Source organism: Cavia porcellus, unplaced genomic scaffold (genome assembly GCF_034190915.1).
Source record: "Cavia porcellus strain 051 isolate PalLab524CR breed Dunkin Hartley unplaced genomic scaffold, mCavPor4.1 scaffold_2, whole genome shotgun sequence".
Lineage (NCBI taxonomy): Eukaryota > Metazoa > Chordata > Mammalia > Rodentia > Caviidae > Cavia > Cavia porcellus.
The window spans coordinates 93,613,727-93,631,387 of NW_026947485.1; the positions used below are offsets into that span (position 1 = coordinate 93,613,727).

The 17,661-nt window shown below is 39.3% G+C and overlaps 1 protein-coding gene across 13 annotated transcripts in view; it reads left to right on the top strand.

Annotated features, from left to right (window-relative positions):
- Positions 1-17,661, top strand: part of Plpp4 (phospholipid phosphatase 4) — a 167,439-nt gene that overhangs the window by 63,669 nt on the left and 86,109 nt on the right. For 3 of the 13 annotated variants that reach the window (XR_010046253.1, XR_010046252.1, XM_063244855.1), the window contains 3 exons: positions 4,947-5,037; positions 9,718-9,781; positions 11,668-11,757. The exons of 3 other annotated variants lie outside the window; for them this stretch is intronic. Coding sequence is in view for 7 of the 10 variants with exons in the window: in XM_063244855.1 (XP_063100925.1) it covers positions 11,676-11,757 (82 nt within the window). In the remaining 3 variants the exon portion in view is untranslated. Of the gene's footprint in view, positions 1-4,946; positions 5,038-9,717; positions 9,782-11,632; positions 11,758-17,661 lie in introns of those variants that run through there. 7 more of the 13 variants (XM_063244852.1, XM_063244848.1, XM_013143301.2 and 4 more) reach the window with 4 other exon arrangements.

The following is a 17,661-nucleotide window of genomic DNA, read 5'->3' on the forward strand; positions in this document are numbered from 1 at the left end:
TGAATATTACTATTTTATATCCTAGTCCTGGAAACAAGCCTCTTTACCTTTCTTATCCTGTCAGGACAAAAGGAATTTCCTTCATTTTATTTAATGATTTTTACTTTGTAAAGATGAGAAGATGCTGTAACATTGTGCTTAAAAGTGCAGAGCTCAATTTAAAAAGCCTGAGTACAAAACCACATTCTAGCACTTACAGCAGGTTCCTTCACGTCTCTGCTCTATGGATTCCTAGCTTGTGGGAAGCGCACTGGAACCACTGGCTCACAAGTGAACACTGTCTTCCTACTTCACAGGGTTACTGTGAAGAATGTGTGAGTTTGCATAAAGTGCCTACAATAGACTCTAGCCTTTAGTAAGTTCTTGACCCATATTAGCATCTGTTATTCTAACCTAGTAATGCCCTTCAGTGACAAGTGAGAAAAACTAAAGTCCAGAGAAGGTTCATAATGTGCCCTGTATTCTGAAGTAGTTTTTGATTGAGTTCTTTGTTCTCTCTGGGGTTCATTTCATAAGCACTAATCAATCACTATCTCCTACCCTGGGCTTATCCTAGAAGTTTCACTTTTTCCTAGCTATAGAAATACCAGTAGGGAAATAGTCCTATCCAGGAATTTTGCCTCCCCATTTTTGTCCCTGTCCCCACCCTGGGGGATGGTAGATGTGACCTTTCCACATCTCTGTGTTCACTTCACAGCCTAGGCTTGGGCAGCAGGGCAACAGCCTCATGAGGCCTGATTAGAGAAGTCAGAAGGAGTGCAAACCTGGGATTCTCCCTAGGGTGTGTGATGGTCTGATGAGGTTTGTTCTGCTTCCACTCAGTTCCAAGCTGGCCATGCTGCAGGAGGGAACTGTTTGTCTAATGTGGTTTTTTCTGAGGCTTAATCTTAGTTCTAATTCCTAATTTAAAAATACTTGTCAAAAGTGAAGCAGGTTTGATTGTTCATTTTTTTATGCTTTGATTTTCTTACTTGAACAACTACATCTAAGATAACAATATGTAATATATCAACTATTGATGATTTCTTGTTATTTTCTTAAAATTCTGTATCATTTCTACCCTTTTTTCTGTTTTGCCTTTTTTTAAATAAAGAAATGATCAGAAAAAAAGTAAAGCAGATCACACCTTTCTTTGTGTTAGTATTGGACAATTAAATCTGGATGTCTTGTATTCTGAGTAAAGATAATAGTTTACAGTGTATTAACCATTGTTATCCTTCTACTATCTTGTTTTGAAATTTGTTTTATTTTTTTTCTCTTTAAAATGAGAAGATAGATATTGAGAAATAGAAACTATTCAAAAGGAAAGAGGAACTGGGATGGAGAAAGGAGAAAACAAGGAAGGTGTGTCAATCAGGGTTTACTGGAGAAACAGATATAACACAAGATATACAAATACATAAGAAATTACAAAATAGGCTTACAGTGGTCAGCCACAAAGTTGGCTGAGGGAGCATGCAGAGGGTATCTGCATGATGGAGGCTGAAGGGTCCAGCTCAAGGGCTAAGCTTACTGCAGTGTCCTGCACAAGTCTGTATCAGAAGGCCAATGGGTCTGCAATGGAACACTGAAGAGTCTACAACAGAAGGCTGAAGAGTCTATGATGAAGGCTGAAGAGTCCCTGGTGTAAGCCAAATGGTCTGTGCCACAAGCCAGGAGAAGACATCCAAGCTGATGGTGAAGACTACAGCTCCTCCAAACAGCAATCGGTCCCTCCTCATTTGCCTTTTATTGTAAGCAGGCTTCTCCCTGGGGTGGGTGTAGCACTCACACCATCTCCATGCCCTCCACTTGCACAGGCTGAGGATGTTACACACTAAGGACCCTGACCCCTGCTGAATCACTTTAGTTAAAATTCTGCCCTTCTCAGATTGACATAATGAACAACATCCTAGAATGGTAAAGGCTTGTCCCCTTACCCAAAGATGTAGAGCTGCAGAGTCACTTAGTTAAGCTTCTAGACTTTTGAAGTTGACACAATATATAAAGGATAATAGAAGGAAAAAAATATTATAATTACAATAGTTATACTACTAATTTCTATTAGTTCTTGAAAAAAAAGATTAGTGTTTATATTGTTTGATCAATTTTGCATGCCTGTATCTTGTAATGAGTGACAACTTTGAAGATAACAATACACAACATGTTAACCATTGTTACTCTCTAACTACTTTGCTTTAAAATTTTGTATCAGTGTTTTTATTGTTCTTTCACTTAAAATAAAATTAACAATAAATAAATAATATTTAAAGAGAAGTTTATCTAATATTGTTTGGACAATTAAATGTCTTGTACTCTGAGTAATTTAAAGACAACAATATGCAGTGTATCAAGCATTGTTATTCTTCTATTATCTTTTTTGAAATTTTGTCTTTTTTCGTTTTCAAAATAAAGTTTTTCAAAAATTGGAGCAGGTCTTGATTTGGGATGTTTGATATCCAGTGACATGGCACATGCGTGCCCAGGAAGAAGAAATGAGTATTGCTAAGATGAGAACATGCACACATGTTCCTCTTGCAGCACCTTGAGGGTGGAGCTTGGCACACTGTCTGAAGGCTTCATCTCCTTGCCCTGGGAGCTCTTGAGGTGAGGAGATCCCTTCAGTGATCCTGGGTACTTAGGATTGGCTCAGAAAGCAGTGGGTCAGTAGTTCTAGAAAACATACTAAAAGGCATCTACCTGGGAAAGTTGTACAGTTGGTTGAATCCAGCCCCAATAGAGTAGTGGGGTGAGTTTTCTAATTAGAAAGTGAGTGGAGGCAGGCAGTAGTTATCAAAGATTCCCCAGCCATCAACCCTCTTCCCCCAGCTGAGAGTCACTGGGAGGCTGTAATGATTTCTCCAGCTCCCTCAGTTGGCTGTACACTCCAGGTCTCCCACATGGTGTCCCATCTCCTCTCAAGTGGGGTTTTCCTGCTACTGGATTGCTTTTGACAGCTTTTTAGAGCAGGGTTTTCATTTCTGTCTATAAATAAATCCAAGAATATTAGCTAGAATTATCTTGTAATTTCTTCTTCCATCCTATGTTGTTCTTCTGTATGAAGCTTGACTTGGTGGAATCATTATGCAAGGATGGGGCTTTAGCTGTTTGGTGAATTGTTTTCTCCTCTTTCAGAACAGGTGGCCCAATCTATATGTGGCATTTCATGGAATGGGAAACAGAAAGCTAGCATGATAGGTTTAATGTATGTATTTGATAACACAAGAACTTTCCATCCTTGGCTGTAACTTTGAATATGAGTAGACACTGCCCCAGCCATTGCTCTTTAGGCCTTAAAAATATGAATTCAAACACACTGCCTCTCAGGCATTAGGATGAGGATCATTTCAGGTGCTTATTTAAAAATGCAGTCCTGTACAAGTTCCTAGGTTTGATTTCCAGCACCCCATACACACATGCATCCCCACACTGGTCATGTGAGTATGTTTGAAGAAATCAGAATGTTAGCCCTGCAGTTGCTCAGTATGAGATATTCCAGAACTTACAGGAACTTGTGTAGTCTCACAGAACCACTGTCTCACACATGAGCACTGCCTTCCATGCAACCTTGGGGAAATTCTCTGCTATTTCTGCTTCAGCCCTGAATCTCATGTCATGTATCTGCCTTCAGCACATGTGCCACTTGCCTTTGCATACCCTTCATGGTGACTAGACATTCGACTATTAAACAGTCTGTGTCACTTAGAGACATAACTAATAAGGAGGATCTTCAAATTAGTTACTAATATTTGTGGTCATAAGGACAGGGTGCAAGTAAGATGAAGGGTTTTTTACGGTATTTCATATACTGTCTCTGAAGATAGCTATCAAAGAGGAATCCCTACAGTGATTTGAACTCTTGCAATCTGGTTGTAGTTAAGTCTGCAGAACACCTCTAATTGTTTTGAAAAGTCATGTTTGTTTGGGTGAATTGTGCTTTCATCAGAGAAAGTCATCTTCCAGCCATGACTGTCTCATCTGGAAGCACCTCTCCAAAAAGTGACATCTCATTGGAATGCAAGAAGATTTGCAAGCAAACAGTATTGGTCAATAGTTACTACAGTCCCACTATTCCCACTAGATATTTGTGGATTTTTATGGAATGCTCCTATCTCCTGATATTGTTACCCTGAGGAGTTATCATCACAAGGATCATAGATATATTTTTCTTGGTTGCCAGCATACTTAAAACAGCTTAGCTGGATTAAAGACTTCATATGGGAGGCACAAAACCTGTTCTTGAAGCCTGGCCTTGCTGCTCACCAGCTGCTCATCCCCAGGCACAGCATTTAGCCCTGGAACCCAGAGCAGAGAGCACAGTGCCATCATGAGTATTTAAGAGGCTTCTAGACTTCACAGTAGCTCACACAGATGCTGCCTCATGGGAAGCTTTGCAGTGCATGCTGGTTGCATCTGGATCCCACCTGTTTAATTCATTAAGTATATGCTAAACATCTTTGTGGAGAAAGGGAAGTGGAGGAAGGGAAGAGGAGGGTCCTTATGCAAAAGGCCTAACCTCTGATCAGTGGAAGACATGAATATTCAACAAAAGAATACCCAAAAGGAGTAAATTGATTAACTGTAAGCAAGCCTCACACTCTTATTTGCCATGGAAATAAGAGAATACAATAATTCTCACATCCTTCAACAGAGGAGGACATAAGAGAGTTCCTGGAAGCCATGAGTCATTGTAATTATAGACTATTCTTTTCTATTTTAAAAACCACCACTTAAACATAGCTCCCAGCAATTACAAATCAATTATAACCTACAATCAGGTCTTTGTTTTTTAAGCCTATGTATTCTCTAAACGTAGATATAGATCATACTTCTTTGTTTGAAGCCAGGAGGACAGTGTGATCATTCAACTAATGATTTGAAATGAAGCTAACTGGATGTAATTATCAATCCATCCTAGTGAAAGCAAACTGATATTCTCATAAGGAATTATTTGTTATGTGTTCCAGGCAATTTCTTTCCTCACACCTTTGGCTGTTATTTGTGTGGTGAAAATTATCCGGCGAACAGACAAGACTGAAATTAAGGAAGCCTTCTTAGGTAGAGTATTCACAATTCCTACTTCAGGGGATGGGGCTGAACTTAATTAGATCATCAGAGTTTTAAAAAAAATCGCAGTTACATCCAACTGACTTTTCCTTTGGTCAAATTAAGCTCAGGAAAAAAACAAAATGAGATTAATTCTAAGGCCAAAGAAAAGTCAATGCACAGTTTATAAGAAAAGGGTTTTTAGCTGGAGTCCTGGCTGCTGTCCTTGGTGCTGAATATAATATATTATTCATATCAGAAACCCTTGGAATAGTGGCTGGGTAGCGGTCGGCTTAGACAAAGCAAATATGAATTTGTCCAATCTGACTGTCCAACCTCATGGCAGAATCATATTATAGGCATTTCAGGAGCTAATGTGTGTTGGAAGCAAAAATGGGTACAAACAGGTGTAAACTAAATTAGAAACAAATGTCCTAACTTGTCTACAGTTTGGAAACATTTTGGTAGGTACACAGTTGTCATTGTGTGAAGAGTGTGCCAGTCTTTACCATTGATCATAGCAATACTTCTATACATTCTACCCAAGCTGAACTATGTCTTCATGTGACAACAGCTGCATATTTTAGGATTAAGTGTTATGCTGGCCTGTGTATCAATCAAATGCTGAGAAAATGATAAGTTCAAGAAATAGCCAGCACTATTTAGTCTATTTAATAACTAAAATAAATTAATATATAGCTAAACCTTCAGATTTTTGATTCTGGAGAAATTTGAATAAGATTGATTTCTTTATACCTCACATAAAAGCTACCCAAATGCCCCCAAATTTGTGTTTTGTGTATGGTATGGACTTACCACTCAATGAGGCAGTAAATCCAGGAAAAAGGGAACCCTCCCTAATATATATGCTTTTTAATTATACTGAAATATGAACATTGCATTTCTGGGAAAACTTAGTATTAAGCTTCAATCTAGAGGGGTATATAGAATAGTCAGGGTCCTCTGTCTTACACAGTACATAACATTTTAATCTAGACATGTTAATCTAGACTCAGATCCAGTCTAGATTCAAAGAACAGGAAAATAGACTCCTTCTCAAGTTAACTCAAACAGATCATGACAAGGCTAAAATAACCAACCTCACAGAAATAGAAAAAGGGGAGAAGTAAAAGTATGCAGGAGCATCATGGTAACTGAAGTGGGGATTGGGGCCATCAAGACAAGAGACTGTCTCAGCTCATGCCTGAAATATACCCTGCCTCTTCCCCTCCCAATCTCAGCCTCACCCTTCTGCCTGCACTTACTTTGCCTCTGCTGCCCCATATCTTTGATTTGTACCAGACTTGGGTTTTCAGTGAGGGTTGCTTCTGTCCCGTGTCTGTCTGATTGTGCAGCTTCAATGTCAATCACTGATGTTCACTGTATTTCTTGGTCTAGACTCCCTAGATAGATTTTGATTCAATTCATTTTGCAGTCAGAACACCAAGTCATGAGTCTCTGAACAGCCTGGGGTTGTCCTCTCTCAGGACAGGTAGTGTGGGGCGTTGGTCACATGGTCTTGGTATCTTCAACTGAAGTAGAAGAAAGGTCATTTTTTTTCATAAATGGAACAGGTGCACTCCCACATATTTCTCAAATGGTCAGGCAGTGTTTGGATGGAGAACACTATGGTCCTCAAGCATCCTTTTGGTGCCCTCTTAGTTGGCCTGGAAATCCCATGCTATGCTCTTGATTCTTGTTTTTCTCCTGGCACAAAGTCCTGAGATAAATAACAGTGGAAAATAACTGTCTTTTGTGTTTGTTTTTATAGTTTACTGCTGGGTTTTGAGTTGGGCTGTTGTGATGGCAGTAAGTAGCTCACAGTTACCTTTTCCAGACATTTTCATTCTCAGCTAAATCTCCCTCAGGTGACATTTCAAAATTGAACACTGTACTCTGCCTCCTACATGTTAACCAAGAAGGTGCAATTATTGAATGTTCTGTTTGCCTAAATAAATGAGAACCTGCCATATAAAAATGATGAAGAGTCCATTGTGCACAGAGTCTTAAAGTAATCACTGCTTTTAGGTAGGCTTGGAAGTAGAGGTTGGAGAAATGATCTTTAAATACTAAGGATAGAAAACTAGGTGTTTGCTAATGTCTGTAATTCAGGACTTTGTTAGTATGAGGTGTTTGGTCCTTGAGTCCTTTCTTTACTTAGATAATATACTTTAACTCAAGCTTCCAAATATGGAGCTGAGTTGCTCCCCTTATCTGTATATGCACAGAGGTCATATGCATACATTTAGAACTGGATGTAAAGAGTAGATTTGCCCCATTTAACATGAGGTTTTCAGGAATTCATGCCACAGAAAACCCAGGACTATATAAAGAGAAACCTGGCTGAAAATGCTGTGATGCTGAATCTCTCATAAAAAACCAGCCAGAAAAGCTCTCTAATCCTGTGGAATGCTTCTAACCAGTACAAGCCCCTTACAAATCAACTTGTGGAAATTATTGGTTTGAATCTCTTTATTAGACACAGTCTAGTTTGTCTTCCTGGTTCCTCTTTCAAACAGTACTGTGGGATTCAGTAAAAACCGCCTGTGAGCCAGACCTACTAGTTTTCTGTTAATCAGCAAGCATTCCTGATTGGAATCATTAGTATCACTTGTCCAGCCCATCAATAGTGTAATCTGACCATAGCCTGCTCTCTGATAGTATGAGGGGGTCCTTGTGTTAGTCTTCTGAGGGCTGTGCTGTTCAGATGAAAATTGTAATCAACTCAGTTTAAGAGTTCAAGATGGCTTCCACTCACCAAATATCATCACTCCAGTTTCCCATCCTTCTCTTTTTCCTTAAGGCATTTGAATCAAACAGTTGGTTAACTCATATCCACAAATTTTCTAGCTCAACTATTTCAAACTTTCTAAAAAAACTGCTCTGTGTTGGAATAGCCCATGAGACTCAGAGGTTGGAGTGTGTAGTGTTTTGGGTCAATGAAGCTGCTTATAAAATCCACCAAGATTTATAGAGACATGAGAGATAAGCTACTGGTACTTCTTCTGATAGGGTTTATCTGTGCAAAGACCATACTCTAATCTGAATAAGAATGAGACCAGCCCCACTGGGAAAACACAGAAGGGTGACTCCCAGGCGAGTCCTAACAGGTGAAAGACCACAATCATCTTCTTGTGCTCTTACAGCTCTCATTTTGTGAGAGAGAGAAAATTCATGTTTTAGAAATAAAGGATTTGTGTGTGCAGAATACAAGTAGCAGATCTTCCTTAGTCCCCAACACTTGGTTCCATCTTATACACCTTGATTGTATGCTCTATGTTTTCATGACAGTGTACTCTTGCTGACTCATTCTCTGCTTCCCAACTACGGCCTGTCCTTCCTTTGCCACCCCACTTTGGATATGGCTAGTTGTTCCCCGTCCGCACTTAGGTTACTGATTTCCCTTTGATAAACATGCCTCTCCCATTTTGTGCCTCCCATTTTGTCTGCTTGTTAAAGCAAGTAGGTTTGAGCCAGTTTCAGTAGTATATGTTCTTGGCCACTCTGTGTCCCATCCCACAGTACTTTTCTCTTGATAAAATAATAAATTTATTTCCCTTGATTGCCGTGAATTGCTCCAGGCAGGCCCTTTCCAAAAATGTCCCACCATTGCTCTCTTATATAAATCTCAACTAGTACTGAGAAGTTAATATTTGCCAAGGGGAAATGGTAGCCCACATGCTTTATTATTCAACAAAGTAATGGAAGAGGTCATCATAAAGCATATATTACTTATGGAAGGCATCTGACCTCCATCACATTGATAGTGATGACAATACCAATGATGATAAATGCCTTTGTGTATTCTTGATAAACCACAGGAGAATAGTGCAAAGTTTTTCTGGGAGAGCTCTGTGATTCACGTTGCTTGTACTATTTGGATGATCTGGATTTAATCTAGCCAAGTCTATCCAAGTGGCTGAAAAGGAGGCACCATGCTATGTATTTTTAAGTAATGGCAGAGGTACTTGCTATTTTAAATGACCAAAACACCACCTTGGGAAAACCTCAAAACAAAGGGAAGCATATGGAGTTTTCTCCTTTACAAAAATGATGATTTGTTGATAACAAATGGACAGCTGTCTGCAGGTGATTGGTCAACAATGATATAGTGGTCTAATGGAGATGTCCTATTTTACAGTAGAGCTTCTCTAGTTAGAGTTATAGCTAAGAAGATTGTTAGGAGGAAATAAGAATAGTTATTTTTTGCTACTAGTAAAAGAAATCTGATATACTACAGTATTAAATCTTATCATATCAGGCAAGAAAGTGACAAATGTGTTCCTCTGTGATGTTGAAAATTTCTGTAAAGGAAAAGAGGAAAATTTCATTTCAGAGGGGGCTGGAATTTTATGAATCATTCTCCAAAGTCCTACCTGGATTATATTTTGTGCTAGAAACAAAATTTCACTCTGTTTTATAGTAATGGTCACATCTCTATGATAATAAGTTAAAAAGCATTACAGTGAAACAATGGCAGTGATGGTGGTCATGGTGATGATGATGATGATGACGGTGATGATGGTGACGATGATAGCAATGATGATAATGATAATGGTGATGGTGGTGATGATAATAGCTGTGATGATAATGTTGGTGATGGTGATGATAATGATAGTGATAGTGATAGTGATGATGATAATTTTGATTTGAGAGCCAGTTGGTTATTTTTCTGTTGGTTTTGTTTTGTAGCTGTATCCTTGGCTCTTGCCTTGAATGGAGTCTGCACAAACACTATTAAGTTAATAGTGGGAAGGTAAGTTTCAAAAAGAAACAAATGGTGACTTAGAACAAATAGTGATAATCAAGACTATCTATATAGGAACCATGGCTTGAAGACTTTAGATAAACTTGAGCTCTTTTAGTCTCTTTAAATTGTTCCCATCTATGGTTTTTGTCTTCATCACATATCTTTCATTCCTTTGAGTTACGAACCTTTTTAGGAAGTGGGAGATGAATAATAAAAAAATGTCCACTGATTGTATATTTTGGGGGGCCAACACCTGCCATAGGCATTTCCAGGGCTACTTATTTCTACATTAGAACTACACCAAATACCCACTCATCAGCTTTGCTTCTAAAAAATAAAACTGCTTATTTATTTTCATTGTGATGAGATATATGGATTGACTTTTGCAATTTAGTTTACAGTATATTTTTCTCATCATTCCTAAGAAATAATGTCTGTTGTCAATTTAGTTTTCTTTTTTTCTATGACTACTAGTAGAGAGTTTGTCTCTGCAGAGATCAGAAGTTCTAGAGCCTGAATTTAAGATCTGATTTGAGCCCTGAATAGTCGTTGGTGCAAATGACAAGTGAGATTCCCCTCTTACAACCTCAGTGTTAACTGATTATTGGCTTGAGGGAGGGTTCAGGCCCAGCACTGAGAAGGTGAAAGATGCATAAAAGCCAGGACTCAACCTTGTCCGTTCAACTCTGTGCTTAGAGTTACACTGGGGTGTTGACAAAACGCTGATTCTCAGGCTTTACCCCTGTGAGGATCTAGGTCAGTAGGCGGACAACCATACTGGAGAACACTTGCCAAATTGGAAACAGGCAGTACAGCAGAATCTCTGGTCAATTGCTGAGGCTTCACTGAGATCTCAGAGCTAGGAGTGGGGGAGTGGAGTAGCAAGGCAGTGCATGTGAACTGTAACCCAGTGTAAGGAATGCTATATTTGCAGCATTAGCACAGTCTTCCCCATAGTAGGTACTTAGAAAATATTATTCGGATTACTGTAAGGAACAAGGACATCACATATCCTGAGGTGAGAATGGGGTGAAGTGCATAGGTATCAGATCCAGTTGCTGGAGTTCAGAGCTTTTGGGTTGTGTATGACTTTGGACAAGAGTTATATCTTCCTAAGCCTTCAGTTTTTACACCTGTAAAATGAAGAAATTTCTGGAGTCAGACTTAGAATTCTCATAAGAGTCATAACATATTAGTATGCATGGAGCCTCTCAAGAACTTATAAATATTAGCTGTGGTTGCTGTAAAGTCTCCACTTCAGGATCAGGGCTACCTCTCTGCCCTCTAAAGATTTCTCCCATGCCCTAGACTAGTATAGCTAACCTGGTTCACTGAGTTCTTTGTACCATGCAGCTGAGATTATAAATCTTCTCAGCAAGGTTAAGTAAGATCTGCTATTAATCACTGAAATCAAGGACATAAAGACACAAACACCTGATATCTTGGGTCCAAGAAGCAGTCTCTGGATTGGTGGAATAGTAGCTTGTGGCAGGAAGTACCTTTTATTCCCTTTACATTGGGTTCAACTCCCTCCTCTGTCATGTCACTTAATACTCAGGACCTCACCTCTGGATAGATACTGACTGATTTCTGGAAACTGAGGTTGGGAAAGGTTAAGTGACTTTCCTCAGGTCACAGAATTAGTAAATGGTTAGCGAGAATTCCAATTCAGTTCTTTCTGACCTCAAAGCCTGAACTTTCCCCCAGCCAACAAGTCCAGAGTGTTCTGTTGGGAGCTCAGTGTAATTAGAAGAGTTGGCTTGAGGAAGGGTTGGGGACATGGGAGGTGGAGTCAGCTTGGGTCCTTTTTGTGATGGCAGCATCTTATATTTAAAATGTCCATGGTGTCTTTTGTAGACCTCGCCCCGATTTCTTTTACCGCTGCTTTCCAGATGGAGTGATGAACTCGGAAATGCACTGCACAGGTGACCCTGACCTGGTGTCTGAGGGCCGCAAAAGCTTCCCCAGCATACATTCTTCCTGTAAGTTCATGGCTGCGACACTCTTTAGTTTCCCCTGCTCATGCTTCCCAATCATTGTCTAGAGAGGTTGAGATGGACAGAAAATCACTGGCAAGTGAGTGCTAAGCACAGTTCATTTTCTTCATTGTAGGGGTGGTTGACTTAGAAACAAGATATTCAACAGGAAACTAATAAGCTGCAGATGATGCTCAAGAGTTTACAAACTAATGCATGTGTTGCTTTTATAAGATGGGCAAGGTAAAACATGTGATGCTTTACCCCTTGACAATGAGATCTGGAAACTTAACAGCACCAGGGATTTTGCCATGTTCTCTGAGATCTGATAGTGTTCATTTCAGTGTTGCCTGGTTTGTTTCTTCAACTCTGTGCATTATATGAATGTAAATATGCAGCACATATATGTATAAATATATTCATAATATCTATACAGATACTAACATACAGATGCATGTGTGTGCATGCTCATATACACACACACACACACAGCAGTATATAGCTTGACTATAGATGTGTGAGCCTGGACCAGATTTACAGCGTGACTAAATGTTTTTAACCAGAAGCAGAAGTTCTAGAAAGAAGACAAGTCTTTGAATTGTGACATATCCTGACTGTCTGATCTTAGCTCTGTGATCTAACCCATCAGAGCCTCAGTTGCTGCTGTATGAACTGGGAATAAGAGTATCCCCATTACTGATTGGAGCTAGGATTTCAATAAGTAATAATGATCATTAACACTTTTGAAAAACCTGCCATTGTCACTGTATAAGTGAATACTCTTATTTCACTTGCACAATAAATTTAGCCCACATGAAGCACCTAGAATCGTAGCTTCAGATAAAGAGTAACTATCCCTATTATTATTTACTGCTAGAGCTGACATTCTTGAATATCCTGACTTATGTCTGCATACATTTTATCAATATTTATTAAATGACTTAGGTGTCAGGCATGATGCCAGTCATTAGGGTCACAAAGATAAATCAGATGTACCTCATCCCTTGGGAGCTTGCAGGGAGTATCAGACTACATGTTAAATTGGTGAATCTTGGGACAGTTGTAGAACTGTGACTGGCTGCTTGAAATGGGACAGGCTTTCTTTTGATGTGGAGTCCTTGACTGCTCACAGGCATGATCACTACATGCCTCAGACAAGTCTCTGATCTTAATCTTTTTTTTTTTCATTTTGAACAGAATAAACCCAAATGAGGGAAAACAAAATTGGGTCAGTCAAAACAAAATAATGGACATAGTACATGATTTAAAACCAAAATTCAAGGTAATCTACAATGGTTACCATGTCTCTTGTTATCTCAATAGAGTTGCCCATGTCGTCAGGCACAATAAAATTGAACATAGCAGTACAGAACAACATCAATAAAAACAAAACATTGGAGACATTATAGGACTTCAAAGGGAGGTAATAGTCAAACCAGAATAGGTATGGTAGTGAATCTTATTGTCTTCAGAGTAGTTGCCTATACTCTCAGACTTGATACTATCAAATATAACAGATTCAAATAAAATCAGTCAAGACAAGACAGTGATCAAACAAAACAGATTCAAATAAAATCAGTCAAAACAAGGTAATAAAAACAATATCAGGGTTTCAGATTAAGTTAATAGGAAATTAAAAATGGTTACCATAGTATATCCTGCTATTTTTGAAATAACTGCTCATGCCATCAAATCTAGTACAAGTAGACAAAACGGAACAAAATATAACCAAACTAAATAGAACCATGAAAACAATATGGGTTTCAAATCATGATACAAGATTAACAATGTTGTCTGCCTTCCCTTTTTAGACAATTCCTCCCCTTTCATTTTCACAGAGTGAATTGTACATTTTGTATCCCACTAACTCCTTTACTTTTTAGATCAGGGAGGCAACCCGCTATTTATCTAAGTGGTTCTGAACCTTTTCATCCCTGAGCTTGCTCTCAAGTTGTATCCATTTACCTACAAGAGCCTCAAGGTTTTCCTTCCTTATAAGGAAGTAGTTCTCAATTACATAAAAGTGTTGTGTCTTTCCAACCAATCTGCCACTGAAGGGTGAGCTACCCCAAATTTTTTCTGGTTCCCTGTCACATAAAGCATTATTTTCTCATCTTTGGCTTTCAGTCCATAAACCCTCTTTCAGGTTAATTGTATTTCTTAGACAGAGCATCTTGATGGAACCTGTATCCTGATCCACTCTGCCTGTGTTTCTTTTATTAGTGTATGGAAGCCATTCATTGCAGTGATTATGACCAGCCTTCTCTGCCTCATCTCTGCCATGCTATTTTTCTGTTATTGGTTGTCTATTGTTCACCTTCATTCCAATGTCTGCCCCATTCAGTGAGTCCCTTCTGCTGCCGTTCCTGAAACCATGGTCATTTTTCTTTCTCTCTAGAATGTCCTTCAGTATTTTTTGTAGGATTGAATTGGTGGTCTTGAACTTCCCCAGTTCCTCTTTGTCATGGAAGCATCTTATTTCTCCATTAATTTTGAGAGGTAGTTTTTTAGGGTACATCAGTCTCGGTTGGAGATTATTTTCTTTCAGGGTTTGGAATACTTCACTCCAAGCTCTTCTTGACTTGGTGGTTTTGTCAAGAAGTCTGTCATGATTCTGATGAGTTTTCCGTTATAGGTGATCTATTTCTTTTCTCTGACAGATTTTGATATTCTGTTCTTGTGTTGAATTTCTGGGATCTTGATTATTATATGTCTGGGTGTAGATCTGTTTTGATTATAGCTGGATGGAGTTCTGTATGTCTCATACATCTGAATATCATTTCCTTTTCCTATGCTTGGGAAGTTTTCTTTACTTATTTCTGTAAATAGACTTTGTATTTCATTTGTGTTTACCCCTGCTTCTTCACTCATATTTTTTATTCTTTAGTTATAGATTCTCTTCTCATCTTCTAGCCTTTATATTGTTACTTCCAGATTCCTTGTTATTTTTAAGACATCTTACCTTTCCTAATAACAAGTTGCAAACCTATCTTCAAGGTTTGATAGTCTATCTTTAGTTTCTTTCAAGCAGTTTTTCCAGCTTTCAATGGAGTTTTTAATTCCCTGGTAATATCTTTAAAAGTCTTTCATGTATTCTAGATTTTTTTATACTCTTAATTGAAGGTTTCTCTCCTTTTCCTATGCTCCTCCATTCTTCCATCTGTGTCTTCTTGAGAGGTACTTATCATTTCTTCTTTTATTATTTTTCATATATCTTACTTTACTTGTATTAATATTTCTGTTTTGAGTTCTTTTATAATTTCTTGAAGATATGTCTTAATGTCAGATGCTGCTTCTTCAGGAACTGTAGGTGTGCAACTCCTGATCTCTTCTGTGTTTACCTCTCTTGGGCCAGCACTGTTTGGGTTGGAGGCTGGAGACTTCCTTTTGTTTCTTCCTCTTGTCATGTTTTTGGTTTCTTCCAGATAAGTTGTTATTTAGGGGTCCTTTGCACTTCCTGTATTGGTTGTAATTACCCTGAAGTGTGCTGGCTGAGGATTGCTGTCCTCCCCAATCTGCTGGTGACCACTGGAGTACCAGCAGGGGTGGAGCAGGTTGGCCCCTTCCTTCTGAATTGGTCAACCACTGGGAGTCTTCACCACATTACTGTGTGCCGTGCAGTTGGGGCCTTTTAGGGAGACCTTCAGGGAAACCTTGGTCTTGGCCATACAGGGGCAGGACTCAGTCCAAACAATTCTCACCAGTCTGCTCTGTGCTAGGAGTAGCTGAATGAAACTGGCTGCAGTTCTGGTTCCAGGATTATCCTGCCTGACTCCAAAATGTTGCCCACTCCAGCAGGGGGACTGAGTTCCCCACGCTCACCGTGAGTTGGTGCAGTTCTCTAGTCCACTGCTCCCCTCTACAACCACATCCTCCAGCCAAAGCCCTTGGGCTTGCCAATCCTTATCTTCACCATGACCATATGTCTTTGGATTCTAGTGGCATTTCACACGTAGTGGGACAGGCTCCAGTGAGAGTATGTCTGGCTGCTGCCTTCTGTCCACGTTTTTCTTTTCTTTTCTTTTTTCCACTTTAGTTTCTTCCCAGGTCAAGAGGATCCATCTCCTTCCATCTGATCTTCTCCAGGATGCTATATTATAGCATCTGAGCTGTTACTCTCAGAGAGGTTTTTTACTTTGCTGTTTGTTGATCTGCCATCTTGCCAGCTTTCTCCTCTTTTTTTTTAAATTTCCCTTAAACACCATACCCAAGACACACTATGCTAGCAATTGGTCTGAGAAATGAGAATGCTTTTTCCTATGGAGTGGCTATGGACATTTTGCCCAAAGCCCCTGGAAACTATGGACTGTCAACAAGGTTTTGGGGTGTCAGGCATTCTGGATGAATCACTATCTATTTGCACCATGACCTCTAAGACTGCGGTCATTCCTGTTCTCCACACAAGGACTCTGGAGCTCAGATAGCCTTAGTAATTTGTCCAAGGCCAACAACCTCTGACATGGGAGTGCCTTGATTCTTGATGAGGTATTATTCATTGTTTATGTTAGCTTAAATAAGTAACTCATTTTGTCCTCTGGTTTTTAGAGACTACAGTAGATTTCATTCTGTCCCCCCAAAAAGGTATGTCTAAGTCCCAGTCTCTGGAATATGTGAATGACTTTATTATGCAAAAACAGATCTTAGTTAGTAATAATGTATATTATATACTGGAAATTTAATGAGAATAATTTCAGGGGTTCTCATCCTCCTAACACACAAGTACATGATGACAGAGGTAGATACGTTAGCTTGTTTGACTGTAATAATCATTTCACTATGTATAGTTTTACTTTTCCATAAAACACTATTTTATCTGTGAGGCTGAAGGAAGAGAATCACAAGTTTGAGCAAATTAGTATTTAATGAGACCCTATCTCAAAAAAGAAATAAAGAGAGAAACTTAAAAGGGTCTGGGGATAGACCAGTGCCAAGACCTCATGTTCAAACTTTGGCACCACACAAAACAGACAAACCAAAAACATCATTTTACATGGCAGAAAAGAAAAGAAAGAAAACAGGGTCTCTGCGGATCTTGAGGTCTTTTTGGGTGTCGGGGGAACCCTAAACCTAATGACAGTTGCCTTTGTCAGAGAAAGAAAGGGAGAAGTGAGACAGCGACACTGGTGGGGGGTGAAATGAAGACACAGGCAGGTGAGAGTGGTGTGGCTGTGAGCCAGGTGATTCTCGTAGCCACCAGAACTGGAAGAAGCAGCAACAGTTCTTCCCATAGTATTTAGTGGGAGCCTGACCTGGCCAACACCCTGGTTTTAGACATCCTGGCCTTCAGAGTTGTGAACAAATGGTGACTGCTGCTTTAAAGCACCTAGTTTGTATGAATTTTCTTTACAGCAGCAGCACTAGGAAACAAATGCAGAAATTCAGATCAGAAGAGTAGGGAAAGAATTTGATTTTAGATTCATGAAATAGATTGAGGGAAAACATGTCACTGTGAATATGCTGATTAAAAATATCCACTGAGAACTCTGTGGCAAGGGGCATGACAGTGTATGGAAGATGCAGAGGTCAGGTTTCTTTTAGTGCGCTTCCTGTCATTTGGGGCCAGACATCCATCTGGAATTACTTCCTTCCAAGTTCATTTTTTTTTCTTTAGGAAATCACAGTTTGAGTATGTGTTTTGGAGGGAGAGCATGTAGAATACCAGCTGGGGATGTTGTACCGACTTACTGTGTCTTTATTCAGGGATTCCCAACACGTCACTGTTTCTGGAAACCTGCAATAATTATCACCTGAGTCCAGCTTCCATTTGCTCTCTGTGTATATTCTTCACACAATCAAGTCCTCCATTTTTGTTATTGTTCTGAGTGGTTGGTTGGGGTGTATCCTGTCCCCCTAAAGACTTGAGGCTGACTTTTGAGGGGCTTCAAAAACTAAAAGCACTAAGAAATTGAA